This window comes from Benincasa hispida, chromosome 5, assembly GCF_009727055.1.
Source record: "Benincasa hispida cultivar B227 chromosome 5, ASM972705v1, whole genome shotgun sequence".
NCBI classification, from domain to species: Eukaryota; Viridiplantae; Streptophyta; class Magnoliopsida; order Cucurbitales; family Cucurbitaceae; genus Benincasa; species Benincasa hispida.
The window spans coordinates 40,328,916-40,350,142 of record NC_052353.1 but is presented as its reverse complement, the minus strand read 5'-3'; the positions used below and the strand labels follow the sequence as shown (position 1 = coordinate 40,350,142).

The following is a 21,227-nucleotide window of genomic DNA, read 5'->3' as shown; positions in this document are numbered from 1 at the left end:
ATAAACGTTATCAAAACTTTCTTTAGAAAAAAAATAGTTAGAATGTTTGATGAAAATTGGAATCTGTAATGGTGTGGTGGTGACGAAATTGAGACTCAAGCTCTGTCATATCATTTCAGGTTACTGTCATATTGTTTCAAGTCCATTTTTTTTTTGTCCAAAATTGTGAAGAATTTCTATTTTGAAATGTTTATTAAAGGTCAAAAGTAATACTACAACTTATGGAAAGAATATGACATTTTTTTAAAACAATTGACAAATTTTGGGGGTATTTTTGAAATTTAGCATATTCAGTTTTTTCGTGCATTGTAGGTTAGGTTCAACGTATTTGACCCGTTGAAAATACTATTTTTGATTTTATGTTTGCATTTTTAAATGTCTAAATTTAGTAATTTCAATAACCGTTTGAAGTAATTTGTTTATCTAATTTAAAATAATAATAATAATAATAATGATTTTTATTTAAGAAAAAACATAATAGAAATATGTTTAAAAAATTTAAAGAATAAATGTAGATCATATAGAGACTAGTTTTTTTTTAATACTTAACTATAACATAAAGATATATAGGGAATAATTTTAATATGCGTTATATTGTATTAGAAGTTTAGTTTCTAAATATTTAGATTTGTGTTAAAAAGACCATTAAACTTTTAAAAATATCAAATAAAATTTCTATTTTGTATCTATTTGGTTTGTGAACTTTCAAAAGTATTCAATAAATTATAAATTTATTTGTCAAACTATTTACAAAAATAACAAAAAAAATATTGATAGACACTAATAGACTATAGTATCAATTTCTATCCACCTCTATCAATCTCTATAAAATAAAAAAAAATTAAATTTTGTTATTTTATATAAATAGTTTTTCTTATTTTTCTATTTTTGAAAATTCCCCTCTCTTGTTTTATATCTTTTAAGTCCTTGATTATATTCAGTCTTGTGTATTAGATTTTCTTAAAAGACAAAATTAGAAGTTTATTCTAAGAAATTTTGAACTTTCTAATAAGATTTCTTCTCATTTTTTGATCAGTTCCCTGTGTCATTTTGAAATATTTTAAACCTAAACCCTATATTAAAATTCTGATAAAGCCAAAACAGTAAATAGAGGATATTATTGATATCAACATTTTAACTTCATTCACACGGACAGGATTTGTGGACCTGATATCCTCGTTGCTAAAGGTGAAAAAAAAAAGTTAAAATCTTTTGAATGTGTTATAGTGATCTTCGAAAAGCAGTGGCCGACGGATGATTGAAGAATCGGAGGAAATCATCAAAGCGTAAATCGATAGTGAACTGAAGGGGCCGAATTACCTGAAGTTGGTAGCGGCGACGATGATAATGGCGATGGTTAAGTAGCGAAAAAACTGGAAGGGTTTGACAGATTAAAAAGAGAAGAGTGAAGGCTATGGTTGGGCCCTTCGGGTAGAAGATTAGTAGACATCTAATATACTCGTTAGTTCGTTTTAAGTGTTTATTATTTATTGGCTAAATTATACAAAATAGCCCTCAACTTTGTATTTTGTGTAAAAAAAATAGTCTTAAAACTTTCGAAAGTTTCAAAATATACCCTTAGGGGCCGTTTGTTTTTTTGGAAATGTAGATAACTGAAATCTTAGATTCATGAAATTATAGATATTAGGAATTATAGATGTCCGACATTTTTAGATTATCATATTTGTTTTTGTAGGAGTACTTTTGCAGATATCTAGGAATATTTTGATATCTATGTTTGTTTCATAAGATTTCTACTCGAAAATGTCTTAAATTTATATAAAGTTCCAAAAATGCCCTTACGACTATTTATTAATTTATAATAAATTTGATATAATTTGAACTTATATAACATATTTATTTTTATCAATTTGAATATCTTTTAAAATTTAGCTAAAAAATAATAAGAACTCCCATATAACTAAAAATATATGATATACAATGTTGAGAGCATTTATTTTAATTATATAACGCAAATGAAAATTAATATAAATATCTAAAATAAAATAAAAAAGAAGGACAAAGTGTAAAATGAGGATGCCCTCAAACGGGAATCTAGAAAACCCATGTTCTAGAACGACATTCAAAACTCTTCAGTTGCCCTCTGCCCGAGCATCTTAGAATACCTGAGAATCTTCAGATGCCGAGACATGTTATAACACCGCAAAACAAACACAGTAATCCAGATGACCACAAAACAAACAACCCCAACTTTTAGTATGGGTTTAAAAATACCTTTAAACTTTCAAAAGTTTCAAAATATCCTTAAACTTAAAAAAAGTTAAAAAAAATACTCTTATTGTTATATGAATAGAAACAATTAATGTCATCTCACTTCTCTATTTTTCTTCTTTTTTCTACCATCCCTTCTTCAATACCGTCTTACTCCCATTTTGTTAACATTTATTTATATTAAAAAAAAGTAAATAAATACAGATGCACAATTTAGTTCACGTATATGGACTATAATAAGAAGAAAGAGAATAAGGAAGCATCAATAGATTTGAGGACTTAAATGTTTTAACAAAGTTGTATGTTAGTAGTTGAGTGTCTGGTAATAACTAAATACATTTTTTTGTTTGACTATTTATCGTTTTGGTATGTTTTAAGGGGAGATTTTAACTTTGGAATTGTGTGGGATTTTATGATCTAACTTAAAATTTTGGTTGCTGAGAAAATTGACGTAAGCTAAAAATTAGAAAATTTAGAGAAAAATAAAAATATCTATATGAAAAAAATGAGGATATTTGTTTAATCTATTTTAAAATTGGATTTTTCGAACTTAAGAAAACTTCAAACAAATTGATCACTATATTAATGTTCTGAGCATTTTTTTTAATTTTAAAGTTATTTTTTACAGCGACGTATTAACCATTTTTGTTCATATACTAATGGTAAAGGTAGTTTTGAACTTTTCTTAAGTTAAGGGTGATTTTGAAACAAAATTTTAATGGTTTCCATCTAAAACTAAAGGCAAAGGCATTTTGAATTCTTTTTGAAAGTTTAAGGATATTTTTGAAAATTTGAAATTTCAACGGTATTTTTGATACAAAATACAAAATTTTGGGGGATTTTTATTTTATATTTAGACTTATTTATTTTATTTTATAATTATTCAGCTCAAACAACCCTAAACTTTGTCATTTCTTTAAAACATACCACCAAATATTACTCGTCATTTTATAATCATTACCAAACTTTCTTTAGAAAAAAAAATAGTTAAAATGTTTGATGAAAATTGAAATATGTAACGGTGTGATGGTGACCCTGAACAGAAATTAAGATGCCCACGAAACGAACGACCCCTTAAACTTTCAATATGAGTTTAAAAATACCCTTAAATTTTCAAAAGTTTCAAAATATTTTTAAACTTTAGAAAAAAAATTAAAAGAAAATACTTTTATTGTTATATGAACAGAAATCATTAATACTATCTTACTTCTCTATTTTTCTATTTTTTTTCTATTTTTTTTCTGCCATCCCTTCTTCAATACCATCTTACTCTCATTTTATTAACATTTATTTATAAAAAGAATAAGTAAATAAATAAAAGTGCACACTTTAGTTCAGGTATATGGACTATAATAAGAAGAAAGAGAATAAGAAAGCATCAACAGATTTTAGGACTTAGTTTTAACAAAGTTGTATGCTAGTACTTCAGTGTCAGGTAATAAACATTTTTTTTTTTGTTTGACAATTTATTGTCTTGTTATGTTTTAAGGGGAGATTTTAACTTTGAAATTTTGTGGGATTTTATGATTTAATTTAAAATTTTGGTTGCTGAGAAAATTTGTCTAAGCTAAAAATTGAAAAATTTAGAAAAATAAAAAATAAAAGTATCTATATGGAAAAAAATGAGGATATCTGTTTAGTCTATTTTAAAGTTGGATTTTTCGAACTTAAAAAAACTTCAAACAAATTGATCACCATATTAACTGTATGAGCATTTTTTTTTTTTAATTTTCAAGTTATTTTTATAGCGAGGTACTAACGATTTTTGTTCATATATTAATGGTGAAGGTAGTTTTGAACTTTTCTTAAGTTAAGAATATTTTTGAAAATTTTGAAAGTTTAGGAGTATTTTTTAAAATTTTTTTTAATGATTTCCATTCAAAACTTACGACAAGGGCATTTTGAACGCTATTTGAAAAATTAAGGGTATTTTTTAAAATTTGAAATTTTAGAGGTATTTTTTACCTAAAGTATAAAATTAAGGGGATTTTTTTTATATTTAAACTTATTTATTTTATTTTATTATTATTTGGCTCAAATAATCCTAAACTGTCATTCCTTTAAAACATACCACCAAATATTACTCGTCATTTTATAAACCTTATCAAAACTTTCTTTAGAAAAAAAAATAGTTAGAATATTTTATGAAATTTGGAATCTGTAATGATGTGGTGGTGACCCTAAAGAGAAACTGAGATTCAAGCACTGTCATATCATTTCAGGTTACTGTCACATTGTTTCAAGTCCATTTTTCTTTTGTCTAAAATTGTGAAGAATTTCTACTCTTAAATGTTTATTAAAGGTCAAAAGTAATACTACAACTTATTGAAAGAATATGACATTTTTTTAAAACAATTGACAAATTTTGGGGGTATTTTTGAAATTTAGCATATTTAGTTTTTACGTGCATTGTATGTTAGGTTCAACGTATTTTACCCGTTGAAAATACTATTTTTGGTCTTATACTTTGATATCATCAATTTTATGTTTGTATTTCTAAATGTCTAAATTTAGTCTATATGTAATTTCAATAACCGTTTGAGGTAATTTTTTTTATCTAATTTAAAATAATAATAATAATAATAATAATAATATTTTTTATTTAAGAAAAAACATAATAGGAATATGTTTCTAAAATTTAAAGAATAAATGTAGATCATATAGAGACCTTTTTTTTTTTTAATAAAAGGGTTAATTATAACCTAAAGATATATAGGGAATAATTTTAATATAAATTATATTGTATTACAAGTTTAGTTTCTAAATATTTAGATTTGTGTTAAAAAGGTCATTAAACTTTTAAAAATGTCAAATAAGTATTCAAAATTTCAATTTTGTGTCTATTTGGTTTGTGAACTTTAAAAAATATTCAATAAATTGTAATTTTTTTTATTGAAATTTTTTCATAGATAGAAAAAATGTCAAACTATTTATAGAAATAGCAAAAAAAAAAAAAAAAAAAAAAAAAAACACTGATCGACACTGGTAGACTTTTATCAGCATCTATCACATAGTATCAATGATAGATTTCTATCAGTTTCTATTACTGATAGACAACTTCTATCATCCTCTATCAACCTCTATCAAAGAAGATTAAATTTTGCTATTTTGTCATAATTTTTCTTCTTTTTGAAAATTCTCCATTTTATTTTATATCTGTTAAGTCCTTGATCATATTCAGTCGTGTATTAGATTTTCTTAAAAGACAAAATTAGAAGTTTATTTTATTCTTATTTCTAAGAAATTTAAACTTTCTAATTTTTAAGAAATATTAAATATTTAAAGACTTCTTGAACATAAATTTAAAAGTTTAAGGATATATTAAACACAAATATGAAAAGATCCAAAACTAAACTTGTAGTTTAATTTTTTTAAATGATTTGCATTTTTTTTAGTACAATAGTTGTATTCTTAGCCAAATTCCAAACACAAAAAAAAGTTTTTAAAAGCCACTTTTTTTAGTTTTCAAATTTTGGCTTGATTTTTTAAACCATTAATAAAAATAGATAAAAAAGAAGAAATTTAGGGATGGAGCTTAATTTTCAAAAATAAAAAACGAAAAATCAAATGATTACTAAAAGGGGCCTTAATTACACATCTCCAAAATTTTGATTTTGATCGAATATAAATTTGTAACAAACTATTGAAAATCTCATATTGAAAAAATTTAGATATCTTACAATCTTTAAAGAAATACATAGATTACTCCTCCCGCTACCAATTAACTTTGAGATGAAACTGTATGTGTATTTAATGAAAAATATGTGGAAGTACCTATCACATGATGAATAATGTTATGAGCAATGTCATAGCACTCTACAAAACATTCAACAAGAATAAAGAACACACAGAATGAACATAAAAAATTGTTAACCCGATTCGATGAATAACACCTACGTCTGGGGGTAGGATACTCAGGAAAGATAACTTCACTAATATCAGTGATAAGCAATTACAATATAGTACTTATCTATAGTGACAACTCAATTACAGTAACTTCTATAGAGCTTAACCACTCAACCGATCACCTAGGCTCCCCCTAAATGTGAGACTCCATCTCTCAAATGCTTAGGCTCCCCGAAACCAATGATATCAGTGAAAAATATCTTAGACTCCCGCTAAGACTAGGACTCCCTCTTGGCAAGACTTAAGTTCCCCTAAAGTCGTGAGACTCCTTCTCACTTGCACTATCTTTCCCTTTCAAGAAAAGATCACTTTGCTTGTTTAGCTTAGGTTCTCTCTAAGCTTGAGAATCCCTTCTCAAGAAGTATATAAATGAAACACTCAACCGACTTGGAGTATGTCTCCAACCTCACAGTAAAACAATCTTCCACACCTTCAAAGATAGATAAAACAAACACTTATGAAGAAAGAATTTTCACAAGACACACGACTCTTCAAATCTATTTTTCAGAACGGCCAACCCGAAATTCACTACGAGGAGCCCTTAAATATGCATAATGGGTACAAGGAAGAGCAATCCTACCTTCCAAAAATACTCGTGCATAGAGTAGGAAAGGATCTGCAAGAGACAAGTTATTCCACATAAGGAAAATATTTCACAAAGATAATATTTCCAAAAAATAACCCTTCACCAGATAGACCAAATGCAGAGATAACCCAGATAACATCTGCTAGCCTTAAATAAATATTGGCAACACACAGTGTTACAAACTTCCTCTTTGACAATATTTTTTAAGCTATGAAAAAGCTAATAGCATCCTCATAATAGAAGAGAAAACAACCCTTGCTTCAACATAAATTGTCATGTACAAAACAAATGAAACAGAAGTAAAGTAAGTCTATCAACAACCAAAGAAAGAGCAAAACCAAAACTAGCAACCACTAACAACTCCCCTTTTTGACAAACTTAAAAAAGAAGGGATAACAACCACACACACACACACAAAAAAAAAAAAAAAAAAGTCAGTTAAGAAAGAAGCATCAACTATCATCCATCGCCAAATCCTGGCCCCTAGACCCAGCCGCCATGATCAGAACCACCAGTATTACCGCGAAGAATATTTAGCATATCATCAATTTCAGCCTTTTTAGCAGATACCAGTTGCAGTACAATACCAAGTTCCTTAGACTCATTGGCCAAAACATGGATGGTCTTTTTTCTCGCAGGGAGTCTGAAGAAACTCCTAAGATGGACCACTTTCAATATCAGGAATGTCAGGTTAAACCACATCAGGAACATGTTTGCCTTGGTACAGCTGATAACCGAAGGAAATGGTAGAAGGAATAGAGCCAGGTACATCGAGATCAGTCAAAATGTCAGGTTTTTTTAGTCAAGAGAATTCCACAAATGAGACGTGGAAAACACAAAGGAATCTTTGTAGCCTGAGAACTGATAAGGCGCTTGATCTGATTAATTACAAATAACCCAGAGTTGAAAGTAGCACCAGTTCCAATCTAATAAAGGAGACTGGCAAGACTAGTAGAAAGACTAGACTTGTGAGTGAAAGACACCAGTTCTTAACGCCAATCTCATGCAACAGAACACCTTTCATAGTCAAATCAACATTAGGTAGTTGACCCTTTGAAGGCCAAGCACGTTTAACTCCTCCAATTAATTCAAACACCAAATCAAATATAGATGGTCGCTGTTTCTTAAGATTGTTGCATAAAAGTAGTCATTGCGTGTGTATTATATTAGTCAATCAAATAATCTGAAATGAATACAAGTTTTTCCTAATTAAACCCAAGTGTATGATTAACTAGGGTTTTCTAGTGAGTTCAGGGTCGAACACGGGAACTTGATATAACTTAATTAGGAATGGTTAAATGAATTTCATAGTACTTCCAGTTTATCATGCATTGAAAAACTAAACTAATGGTGAGGTGAAACCGGACTAAATAATGAATTATATGAATGGTGTGCATCGAGCGGTGTGTGATGGTGATGATGCGTAGAGTAGTGAAATGATGGTGTTGGTGATGGAGATGCAATCACGAATAAAGTAGTGTGCATTGAAATGGATGAAAATCAGTTAATAAGGTAGGGTTGAAAAGGTTTACTAACATTCTCCTAAGTAATGCATAAGTATCCATTCATGTCATTAACTCCTAAAATGAAGAACTCACCTCTTAGTGTTTCATGCCATGTTTGCCTTATCTCTAGGGCGCATACTTAAGTTAATTTTGGACAAAAAGTTAACTTTATCTCTAAAGCTACTTCTTTCTTTGCTTAATGAGTTCCACAACCACTTACTCTCTAGAGTAGTTAGTTGTTTCTTCTTAAACCATTTGTCAGATGGATTCAAGCAATAGATTAAGCACACACTAAACAAGATAAACTTTAACTTAAGCCTGAAGAAAACCAAAATAGAGGATTTCCATGAGCAATAGAAGGGATCGTGCCAAATTCCATTCGAATGAATACAAACAATTACAGTCTTAAACGGAAACTAACAGGTCATACATAATCATAAATTACAACATGTTACAATAAGATTCAAGGGATAGAGTATGCATACCTTTGAAGAACCATTCTTCAAGAATCCCTCAAATGAAGTCCAATGTGTCCAAAAACAGCAACACTTGAATGCAACGAACGGACCACCAACAACACGAACAACTTGATACTCCTCGAACCCAATCGAGTCCAACTCGATTCACGAATAGAGTAAGAACACCACCACAAGTGTTATCTTGGTATTCTCGTGTGAGAATCCAAGAGTTGTTGGCCCTGTATGATCTTGGCTTGAGGAATAGAGGAGGTATACGATCGAGTAGACGATCGAGTAAGTGAGAGATATGAAGCTGTCTATCGCATAGATGATGGACTCGATCGTTTAGTAAAATGAAGCCTATCGCATAGACTTTGCTACTCAATCGTGTAGTGTTGGTAGAAAAATTATTATTAGGGACGGATGGGGTTGTACATGCAAGCATGCGTTAGACATGGCTTATGCATTTGTGCCGATGTGTCTAAGATCATGCGTTGAAATGAAAATGCATTAATCTAGTATGCAATGACCACGCGTTCCTATCACAAATTTTCTTACGCTCGCGCCAAGTATAACGCGAACGCAAGTTTTTTGGGTAATCCGAGGTCGAACACAGGGACTTGTCACTCAATAATGCTGGTGAAGTAATGTGTTTGAGGCGATGAATAAAAATAAAGCGAAGAAAGTTTAATGGATTTACACACTACTCCTACTCCAAACTAAACAAATTGAGCAATAGAAAACTTGCGATGAGAATAGGTAGATACACAACAACCATTAACGCATAATAATGTTTATTATCTTAAATCGGTCGAGTAATCCCAGCTCGTTGCACTAACACATTGCACACCTCTCGGCGGTCAGCCGTATGACTATATCTCTATAGTGCATGGTTGTGTTGAGCATAAGATTGTGCCCACCTCTAGGAACAATGACTTTGCTTTAGGGCGTTCCATCTTTTATCTTCTCAGGTAGTTAGATGCGACTATTTAACTTATAGACAAGCAATGCAACAACCCATAGACAAGCGTTGCTACAGCCTTTGACCAAGCAAAGAGGATTAACTCACTATATTCGCACAACGCACACCTATCAGTGGGTAGTTACATGCGTCCTATCTCTAGGCTACACGATTAAGTATGCATTCGCCTTTGATAAATAAACGCTGAAGATAAGCAATGATAGAGATAAAGATGATGAAAAAGATGGAATTGAAGGAATCAAAAGATGCATTGATTTCAATTTGTCTTAATATCTTAAGCTAAAATATAATACAATACAGAGGTTAGAAAAGAAATGAAGAACTCTGCGTCAAGGCTGCCGGTGGTGCCATGGGTGAATGGTGAAGATGTCTCTTTTGAGCTCTATCTTCGGCGAAAGCTCCGGTCGTCACTAGGTCTAGTTTGTGGAGGTGAAGAATTCTCACTGAAAATCTTGTTCAAGCTCTCATCTGTGAACACAAACCACTGCCTTGAGGCAGAAGTTCGGATGTCTTGAAATAAAGGTCCAAAGGCTATTTATAGAGTTTAAACGACGAGAGCTATCATGATTGCGTTATGGCTCACTGATGCTTTTGTCGCATTATGGGCAATGTCACATCGTCTTATCTTATTGATACTCCCAAGGTATGCGTCCGAGCTTGATTCAGCTGAAGCATCAACGCATTCTACCCATCTTGCGATCGTCCTTCTATTATGGTTGTCACTCCATGCCCATAATTCCCAAATAATCACAGCATCTTCTTGATCACCGCAACCTTCATGCAATGGATGCATTCGATCACCACAACTTCCATGCGATGGATGCATGTGATCTAATTTTCAGCGCATGCGTTTGTCTTTGCGATCGCCTGGCTTCAGTGCAGGTGTTTGTCTGGATTGCTTATTTCAAACGCATGCGTTTGATTCCTGCGATAGCTACAAAAATAGACACTTTGGCATGGAGTAACGCATAATATTGGGGTCAGTGAGGATTTAGGAGCTAATCGACGCAAAATTCAAATTTTCGCAAATGCTAAGTATTACCACTGCATTTTCTACTTATTAGCCCTCATGGTTTTAAATAAAAAGCTTATAATAACTGGCATTTCTGCCAGTTATCACCCCCCAAACTTAGAATCATGTTTGTCCTCAAGCATTCGTTATACTCAAGAAATTCTTAACTTACCTTCCGACGTCTCTTTGCAATGACCATCTTCTTAGAATATAATTTACTCGTGCCTCTAACTATGGACACAATTCTCTCCTCCACTTCAGTTGTTTCTCTAAAGAAATCTTTTCTAAGTTAAATTCGGCAAGCCTTTGCTCAAAAACTTTTTATTCATTCACTGCAACTTTGCGTTCAGCTCTTGCGAATGCGTTCGTTCAAAACAATTCCAGATTATGCGATTACTTATTCGCATGCGGCGTTGAACCTGGTTACGCTCTTCGTTTTGGCTTACCTCCACGTGTGTCATGCGGGCATCCAACCTCGGTTGCATTCCATATTCAACTCAACTCATGCCTTGCTTAATTTGGCTTGCACCAGACAGAGAAGTTGTGCTTATGCGTTGATCCTGCAATACTTCGTTTGGATGCCCAACGGGTGTCATCGGACATCTAACTACTGTAAGGCCTTCACAATAATTTATAACATGTCCCCATTGCGTTGACAGTGGAGCATTATTCAAAAAGTTTTTTAAGGAAATGATAATGTGATGAACAGCAATCTCCGAAACGGGCCACCTCAATGAGATGGGTGACGTTCTCTACGGCAGCTAAAAACAAACTCACAGGAATGTGAGAACAAATGTGAGCAAGGTTTGCACACAATAAATATAGACGTTCACAATTTGAAGAAGATAAATTATGAACCCTTGCGAGAACAATTAGAGAGAGAATTATTGTACATATACGATGCAAGCAAAGAACCATGCAGCAAGAATCAAAAGGTAGGCATAAAGATACAAGAAAGAAAAAGCAGACCATCGACAAGCTGAACTAACGATGACATGCATTTGAAGAGTAGATCTCCGTTGTACTGCGTACCGAGGAGAGTAATCGACACAAGGAGAAAGCCCCCAAAGAAGTACTCATATCAATAACAAAAAATAACAAACAAAAAGCAATGTAAAAGATAAAGTAGAAGACGTCCCTGGAGAAATTGGAGTGTTGTCACAACAAGGAGTCTCCCATGCAGGAGATGGCTCTCAACTGCTTGGGTCAAGGGGCTCGCTCTGACCATTGGAGCTTCCAGCAATTGTTGGACGTATGATGGTTGACATGCGCCTAAAACTGCTTCTAGTTCATGCGACAGATACCATTTCTATCTTGAGGACAATATTTGACTTTCAACGCATCGCCTATACTTAAAATATAGTTTGCAGCTTGGTCGCACAATCTACAATACGCCTAAGATTGAAAGGGTGCCTGCGAAAACACAAAAACTTCACAAAACATTAGCTACCAAGTCCCCGGCAACGGCGCCAAAAACTTATTGGTAGAAAAATTATTATTAGGGACGGATGGGGTTGTACATGCAAGCATGTGTTAGACATGGCTTATGCGTTTGCACCCATGTGTGTAAGATCATGTGTCGAAATGAAAATGTGTTAATCTAGTATGCAATGACCACGCGTTCCTATCACAAGTTTTCTTACGCTCGCGCCAAGTATAACGCGAACGCAAATTTCTCAGGTAATCTGAGGTCGAACACAGGGACTTGTCACTCAATAATGCTGATGAAGTAATGCGTTTGAGGCGATGAATAAAAATAAAGCGAAGAAAGTTTAATGAATTTACACACTACTCCTACTCCTAACTAAAAAGATTGAGCAATAGAAGACTTGCGATGAGAATAGGTAGATACACAACAACCATTAACGCATAATAATGTTTATTATCTTAAATTGCCTGAGTAATCCCAGCTCATTGCACTAACGCATCGCACACCTCTCAGTGGTCAACCGCATGACTATATCTCTATAGTGTATGGTTGTGTCGCGCATAAGATTGTGCCTATCTCTAGGAACAAAGCAAACTTTTCTTTAGTGCATTCCATCTCTTATCTTCTCAGGTAGTTAGACGCGATTATTTAACTTATAGACAAGCAATGCAACAACCCATAGACAAACGTTGCTAGAGCCTTTCACCAAGCAAATAGGATTAACTCACTATACTCGCACAATACACATCTCTCGGTGGGTAGCTACATGCATCCTACCTCTAGGCTACATGATTAAGTATGCGATCGCATCTAATAAATAAACGCTGAAGATAAGCAATGATAGAGATAAAGATGATGAAGAAGATGGTAATGAATGAATCAGGAGATGCATTGATTTCAATTTGTCTTAATATCTTAAGCTAAAATGTAATACAATACAGAGATTAGAAGAGAAATGAAGAACTCTGCTTCAAGACTGCCGGTGGTGCCATGGATGAATGGTGGAGATGTCTCTCTCGAGCTCTATCTCCGGCGAAAGCTCCGGTAGTCACTAGGTCTGGTTTGTGGAGGTGAAGAATTCTGATTGAAAATCTTGTTCAAGCTCTCATCTGTGATCGCAAACCACTGGCTTGAGGCAGAAGTTCGGATGTCTCGAAATAAAGGTCCAAAGGCTATTTATAGAGTTTAAACGTCGAGAGCTATCATGATTGCATTATGGCTCATTGATGCTTTTATCGCGGTATGGGCAATGTCACATTGTCTTATCTTGTTGATACTCCCAAGGTATGCGTCCGAGCTTGATTCAGCCGAAGCATCAACGCGTTCTACCCATCTTGCGATCGTTCTTCTATTATGGTTGTCACTCCGTGGCCGCAATTCTCAAATGATCACCGCAAATTCTGTGCAATGGACGCATTCGATCACCGTAACTTCCATGCGATGGATGCATGCGATCCAATTTTCAGCACATGAGTTTTTCTTTGCGATCGCCTGGCTTCAGCGTATGCGTTTTTCTGCGATTTTTTATTTCAAATGCATGTGTTTGATTCCTGCGATAGCTACAAAAATAGACACTTTGGCATAGAGTAACACATAATATTGGGGTTAGTGAGGATTTAGGTGCTAATCGACACAAAACTCAATTTTTCGAAAATGCTAAGTATTATCACCGCATTTTCTACTTATTAGCCCTCATGATTCTAAATAAAAGGCTTATAATAACTGGCATTTCTGCCAGTTATCAGCAATCGTGTGCGACGGTTGGTCCTGTCTCTTATACACATCTAGATGTGTATAAGAGACAGGTCTAGTGGGTCCTATCTCTAGGCTACACGATTAAGTATGCGATCACCTTTGATAAATAAACGATGAAGATAAATGACTGTCTCTTATACACATCTAGATGTGTATAAGAGACAGACTTAACTTATAGACAAGCAATGCAGCATCCCATAGACAAGCGTTGCTAGAGCCTTTCACCAAGCAAATAGGATTAACTCACTATACTCGCACAACACACACCTTTCGGTGGGTTGCTACATGCGTCCTATCTCTAGGCTCTGTCTCTTATACACATCTAGATGTGTATAAGAGACAGACAGAGGAGTTGCGCTTATGCGTTGATCCTGGCGACTTACCTTCGTTTTGGCTTGCCCCCACGGGTGTCATGCGGACATCCAACTACGGGTAAGTGCCTTTCACAACTCAACTCTTATCAACATGGGTTTCCCCATTGCGTTGACAGTGGAGCTATTATTTTCAAAAGTTTTTTTTTTTTTTTTTTTATGAAAATGATCGCAATGTGATGAACACAATTCTCCGAGACCATTGCCACCCTACCCCCCCAAAACATAGAGGGTGGCAGCGTTCTCACTGCAAGCTAAAAACAAACTCAACAGGAATGTGATAACAAATGTTTGAGCAAGGGTTTGCCCACAATAAAACTATAGACTTTCACAATTTGAAGAAGCTATTAAAAGTATGGAGACCCTTGCGATACTAGTTAGTGGATACGGTGAATTATTTGTACCATTATAGATGCATCGCAAAGAACTGTAGTCAAAAAAGAGAATTTCAAAAGGATAAGGCATAAAAGATAACAAGAATGGAACCTTAAGCAGAATATGACAATGCGTTGGAATTCATGCGATTGAAGCCATGCGTTGAAGGATGTAGAGGATTCTTCCGTTGTAACTACGCACCGAGGAGAGTTATTATCACACCTACAAGGAGCAAACACACCACAACCAAGGAAGCAGCCACATATCCAAAATAACAATAAATAAAAATAATAAACTAAACTAAGAAAGCCATGTAAAAGATAGAGTAGAAGATATCCCTGGAGAAATTGGAGTGTTGTCACCACAAGGAGTCTCCTATGCAGGAGATGGCTCTCAACTACTTGGGTCAAGGGGTTCGCCCTGACCATTGGAGCTTCCAGCAATTGTTGGACGTATGATGGTTGACATGCGCCTAAAACTGCTTCTAGCTCATGCGACAGATAGCCTTTCTATCTCGGGGTCAATATTTGACTTTCAACACATTGCCTATACTTCAAATATTGTTTGCAGCTTGGTCGCACAATCTACAATACGCGTAAGATTGAAAGGGTGCCTGTGAAAATACAAAAAAATTCACAAAACATTAGCTACCAAGTCCCTGGCAACGACGCTAAAAACTTGTTGGTAGAAAAATTATTATGAGGAACGGATGGGGTTGTACATACAAGCATGCGTTAGACATGGCTTATGCGTTTGCGCCCATGCATCTGAGATCATGCGTCGAAATGAAAATGCGTTAATCTAGTATGCAATGACCACGCGTTCCTATCACAAGTTTTCTTACGCTCGCGCCAAGTATAACGCGAACGCAAGTTTCTCGGGTAATCTGAGGTCGAACACATGGACTTGTCACTCAATAATGCTGATGAAGTAATGCGTTTGAGGCGATGAATAAAAATAAAGCGAAGAAAGTTTAATGGATTTACACACTACTCCTACTCCTAACTAAAAAGATTGAGCAATAGAAGACTTGCGATGAGAATAGGTAGATACATAACAACCATTAACGCATAATAATGTTTATTATCTTAAATCACCTGAGTAATCCCAGCTCATTGCACTAACGCATCGCACACCTCTCGGTGATCAGCCGCATGACTATATCTCTAAAGTGCATGGTTGCATCGAGTATAAGATAGTGTCTATCTCTAGGAACAATGCAAAATTTGCTTTAGTGCGTTCCATTTCTTACCTTCTCAGGTAGTTAGACGCGGCTATTTAACTTATAGACAAGCAATGCAACAACCCATAGACAAGCGTTGCTATAGCCTTTCACCAAGCAAAGAGGATTTACTCACTATACTCGCACAGCGCACACCTCTTGGTGGGTAGCTACATGCGTCCTATCTCTAGGCTACACGATTAAGTATGCGATCACTTTTGATAAATAAATGCTGAAGATAAGCAATGATAGAGATAAAGATGATGAAGAAGATGTCATTGAAGGAATCAAGAGATGCATTGATTTCATTTTGTCTTAATATCTTAAGCTAAAAATTAATACAATATAGAGGTTAAAAGAGAAATGAAGAACTCTTCGTCAAGGTTGCCGGTGGTGCCATGGATGAATGGTAGAGATGTCTCTCTCAAGCTCTATCTTTAGCGAAAGCTCTGATCGTCACTCGGTCTGGTTTGTGGAGGTGAAGAATTCTCACTGAAAATCTTGTTCAAGCTCTCATCTGTGATCGCAAACCTCTACCTTAAGGTAGAAGTTCAGATGTCTTGAAATGAAGGTCCAAAGGCTATTTATAGAGTTTAAACGCCGACTGCTATCATGATTGCGTTATGGCTTACTGATGCTTTTGTCGCGGTATGGGCAATGTCACATTGTTTTATCTTATTGATACTCCCAAGGTATACGTTCGAGCTTGATTCAACTGAAGCATCAATGCGTTCTACCCATCTTGCGATCGTCCTTCTATTATGGTTGTCACTCCATGGCCGTAATTCCCAAATGATCACCGCATTCGCTTGGTCACCGCATCTTTCGTGTAATGGACACATTCGATCACCGCAACTTCCATGCGACGGATGCATGCGATCCAACTTTCAGCGCATACGTTTGTCTTTGCGATTGCCTGGCTTCAGCGCATGCATTTGTCTGTGATTGTTTATTTCAAAAGCATGCGTTTGATTCCTTCGATAGCTACAAAAATAGACACTTTGGAATGGTGTAACGCATAATATTGGGGTCAGTGACGATTTAGGTGCTAATTGACGCAAAACTCAATTTTTCGCAAATGCTAAGTATTATCACCGCATTTTCTACTTATTAGCCCTCATGATTCTAAATAAAAGGCTTATAATAACTGATATTTCTACCAGTTATCATGTAGTAACGATCAGCTGAGGAACTATCATATAGTAACGATCAGCTGAGGAACTATCATATAGTCAACTCTTTACATGATCGTTTAGACTCTGTCAACACTATTGCTTAGTAAAACTCTTTTACTTGATAACGTTTTTCGTGAGAAATTTTCGAATGGAACAACCACTAATTTGGGAAAACAATTTTTCTTTTATCTCACGGTTACCATAAAACTTCCAATAACCTCCCACTCAATCGATTATTAGAGAAAAATAATAAATTATTATATAATTAATATATTATAAATAAAATATGATAACCAACTTATCATATTATATTTATAACCTATAGTTTTAATATTTCATCTCATGAAACATATAAACCATAGTTCTTTTTCTATTTTATGGTACTTAATATAAGACTGAGACTCCCTCTTCTCAGGACTTAAGCTCCCTGAAAGTCATGAGACTCTCTTTTACTTGCACCTTATCTTTCCCTTTCAAGCAAGGATCACTCTACTAGTTTAGCTTAGGCTCCCTCTAAGCTTGAGAATCCATTCTCAAGAAGTATATAAATGAAGCACTCAACCGACTTGGAGTATATCTCCAAACTCACAGCAAAACAATCTTTCACATCTTTGAAGATAGACAGAACAAACACTTGTGATGAAAGAACATTCATAAGACACACGACTCTCCAAATCTATTTATCAAAACGATCAACTCTAACTTCACTGTGAGGAGCCCTTACATATGCACGACAGGTATAAGGAAGAGCAACTCTACCTTCCAAAAATAATCATTCACAGGGTAGGAAAGGATATGCAAGAATACTGCAAATAAGATATTCCACATAAGGAAAATATTTTGCAGAGATAGCATTTCTAGAAAACGACCCTTCACCAAATTGACCAAATACAGAGACAACTCAGATAACATCTACTAACCATAAATAAATATTGCCAACACACAAAATGTAACATTTTATATGATATTAAAATCGCCTATAAAACCCAAACAAATATTCACTCTAAAAAAAACAAAGGATTCAAATCAAGAAAGATGAACCTAAAGAGATACCATCTTAATCATTAAAAGATTCATGATTATTTTTCTTATCGTCAATCGATTTTTTGAGATGTAATCTCATGTTTAATTAATACTATTTTTTTGTGTCAGTGATTCTATTGCTTATTATGTTTTGACATAACATTTTGATTGGACTGATAAATAATTATGACAATGTAAATGTAGGTTAATTCTCTATAATTAAAACTATATGAAGAAATTAAAACAATAATCAATAGTCAATAAGTAAACTTAATTCAACAATAATTGATATGTATACTCTCTCCTTTAAAGTTGGAGATTAGAAATCTCCATCTTCACAATTCTCATACTAGAGAAAGTAGGATTGGCAACGGAGTCGGGGTGAGGCGGGGAACTCCTCATCCCCGCGAGGACCCATCCTCGTTTATATATATATATTAAAAAAATAAAAATTTTAATCGGGGACGAGGCAGGGATATCCTCCCCGTCCTCGTCCCGTCCCCGATCGGGAATCTGATTAGGATCTCCAGTTTTACCCATCTCCAGTCAAACCAAGAATTTCCTGCCTCGATCAGAATGGGGACCCGATCTCGCGGAGATTTTTGCCAATCCTAAGAGAAAGAAACTATAACAATTAAGTTTTAAAAACTATCGGTGCTCACAAGTGATTTAATATTTAGTTCATTAAAATATACCAAATTAGAGTTGCAATCCCCAATTAAGCCCCCTTTTTAGTTGAATTAAATAACAATAATTCATACCCTTATGACAAAGCCGGCCAAGACCTCCTTTATTTTTATTTCAAATTATAAAACTATTGCATACACATAATAAGCAGTTAATAATTAATTACATAGACAGCCTTATTTTCTTGTTTCTAATAATCAAAGTCCTAATTTCCATAGGCTGCCTTGTAATCTGCCCAGAGCTGATCCACCGGCTTCCCCAGCAACTGCACGAAGTAATAGGCGGAGTAGCCATTTTTTAGCCTCCGGTTAAGTTCCGCCACGAACCCATTTCTCAGCCCCTCTAAATAATCCAAAAATCTCGCCGTCACGTCGTAGCCTTCGTCCCACGCACTCCCGCCGCCCGGCCCCACCCAGTGCCCCGGAATGTACCCCGACTTCAACCGTACGTAATCGGCGATCCCTTCGATCAGCCCCCCCGGTGCACTCGGCTTCCCGTTCCACTGCCAGATATGAGTCATTTCGTGGTATAATACTCCTGTCGTTAAGAATATGAATAAAAACATTAAATATAATAATTTACGAGTCCATGATGTTTCTATTTAAAATGTAATATAATAGTTTATCACATGGTATACCATTGTATCATTGAAAAGATAATTTGCAGTTCAATTGATCATCTACACATAAAGTGTTCTAAAAGTATTTCTCATTTTTTTATTATATATAATGGGATTGAGATGCACACAAATAAATGCACATCTAAAAAGAATTATGAATTAAATATTTAAGATATGTTTAGAATACATTTTAAAGTGTTTAATTTAAAAAATAAGTCATTTTTAGAAGAAATTACAATATTTAGCCACCAATGTATTTTAATCTTTTTTTATAAAAAAATATTTAAATAAAAATGAGTTTTTTAAAAAATCTTTTTTTCACCAATCAATCTAAATGAACTCTTAATACGATAGTTTTATCGGTTTGAATGGTTGAGATTCATAGGTCTAAATGTAGTTGACATATTCCAAAACTAGAAGAATAATTATTCCTCCCTTCATTCCCTTTCAATGTCTGATAAAATTTTTACTTTAAAATTGGCCTAAAATAAAAATTTAGTAAAATTTAAATTGTCTTAGAAGTAGTCAAATTATTTTTTTTTTGAATTTTCCATTAATTTTGTGCTTACATAATATCATATATATCCCTAAATTGACATTTTTCGAAAAAAATAATTCATAATTATTATAATTGATAAGTAATTCTAAAAAATAGAAAATTTCTAATCTCCCTTTATTTAAAATATAAATTTAGTGAACTTCACGTTAATATCTCGACTCCTACATTTTGCTTTTATAAATATTTGTGGTCTCAAACAACAAATACCCTATTTTTAAAAATGACCTGACACGTGACATACAATAAGTAGAGTAATATGAAAACGCATATATTGACGTAGCACACAATAAAAGGAGAGAGTATCGAAGATATTTTCAAATGGTGAATTAAAATTTATTAATCACAAAATCGAGGATACGTTTAGCACCTGTTATCTCCCTCTTCAAGTCCCCGCCATAGTTTGCAATATAATCGGCACTAATGTGAATTTCGTTGTTGATAGCAAATGCCACTCCGTCGTAGTCTGTGACGATGAACAGGCTAACCTTCTGCACATTCTTCCGGTCTGCAGCGGACCATTGCCGGAAAATATTCCATATAAAATCAGTGGCAGCTACCAATATCTGTCGGCTGTAGTCCATGCCGATTTCATTGTTGAAGCGGACGCCACCGGGAGTTCCGACGGCTTTGTTGGTGACCGTGAACTGAACCGCAGAAATTGTCTGTAAGAGTAGGAGAAAAGAAAGAAGGAAGAAGATGATCTTATGGGAAGCCATGGTTGTTATTGTGAAGCTGAGCTTGGTAGCTTGGCTGGTTTATATAAGGATGGAAGAATGATAAACTGTTGAATGGTTTTGCCGTATGGCTTACTACAGAGAAGGATTATATGGGATTAAAGAATTTTATATCTTTTTCTCAAACTTTCTGAATAAAAACAGCTTTAAATATTAGATTTGTAGATCAAAAGTAAAAGAGTCGGTCAAAACAAAGATTTCCTCTTTGCTTTAATAATTGAATTGGATTTTTTTTTAATGTATCTAATTACAATAGGCTGCTAATCTTTCATTCCCGTAAATATTTTTTTTCTAAAAAATCGAAAAAGTTGGCATCACTGGTAACTGCTTTTTAGCACTGGTAAAAAATAGTTTTTAGCACTCTGGAAAAAAATTCATTATATAGATTGAAATTATGTTTAAATTTTAATTCAATCTATGAAAATAATTAAATCAAAGTATTTTCGTATTTACATTTTACTTCTTTTTAGAACCTAAATTTAAATAAATAATCGAATTAACCCAAACCAACCCAACCCAATTGTTTTATGGTTGGGTTGGATTGAATTATTTTTTAATAAAAATTATTTGGGTTGAGGAAATTAACAAATCAAACAA

At 33.9% G+C, this 21,227-nt stretch overlaps 1 protein-coding gene across 1 annotated transcript; it reads right to left on the bottom strand.

Moving 5' to 3' along the window:
• Positions 1 to 18,794: 18,794 nt before the first annotated feature.
• LOC120078164 lies at positions 18,795 to 20,766 on the bottom strand. Its single transcript, XM_039032389.1, has 2 exons — positions 20,264 to 20,766; positions 18,795 to 19,255 (listed from the first exon to the last, which is right to left on the bottom strand). Exons 1-2 carry the CDS (start codon positions 20,610 to 20,612, stop codon positions 18,924 to 18,926), a joined length of 681 nt encoding a protein of 226 aa, XP_038888317.1. The 5' UTR covers positions 20,613 to 20,766; the 3' UTR covers positions 18,795 to 18,923.
• Positions 20,767 to 21,227: the final 461 nt, after the last annotated feature.

Excerpts from the sequence above, each read along its gene's own strand:
- LOC120078164 (XM_039032389.1), bottom strand. The coding sequence starts at position 20,612 with ATGGCTTCCCATAAGATCATCTTCTTCCTTCTTTCTTTTCTCCTACTC. Across the intron at positions 19,256-20,263 it reads CTTGAAGAGGGAGATAACAG|GAGTATTATACCACGAAATG; the intron begins GTGCTAAACGTA and ends TCTTAACGACAG.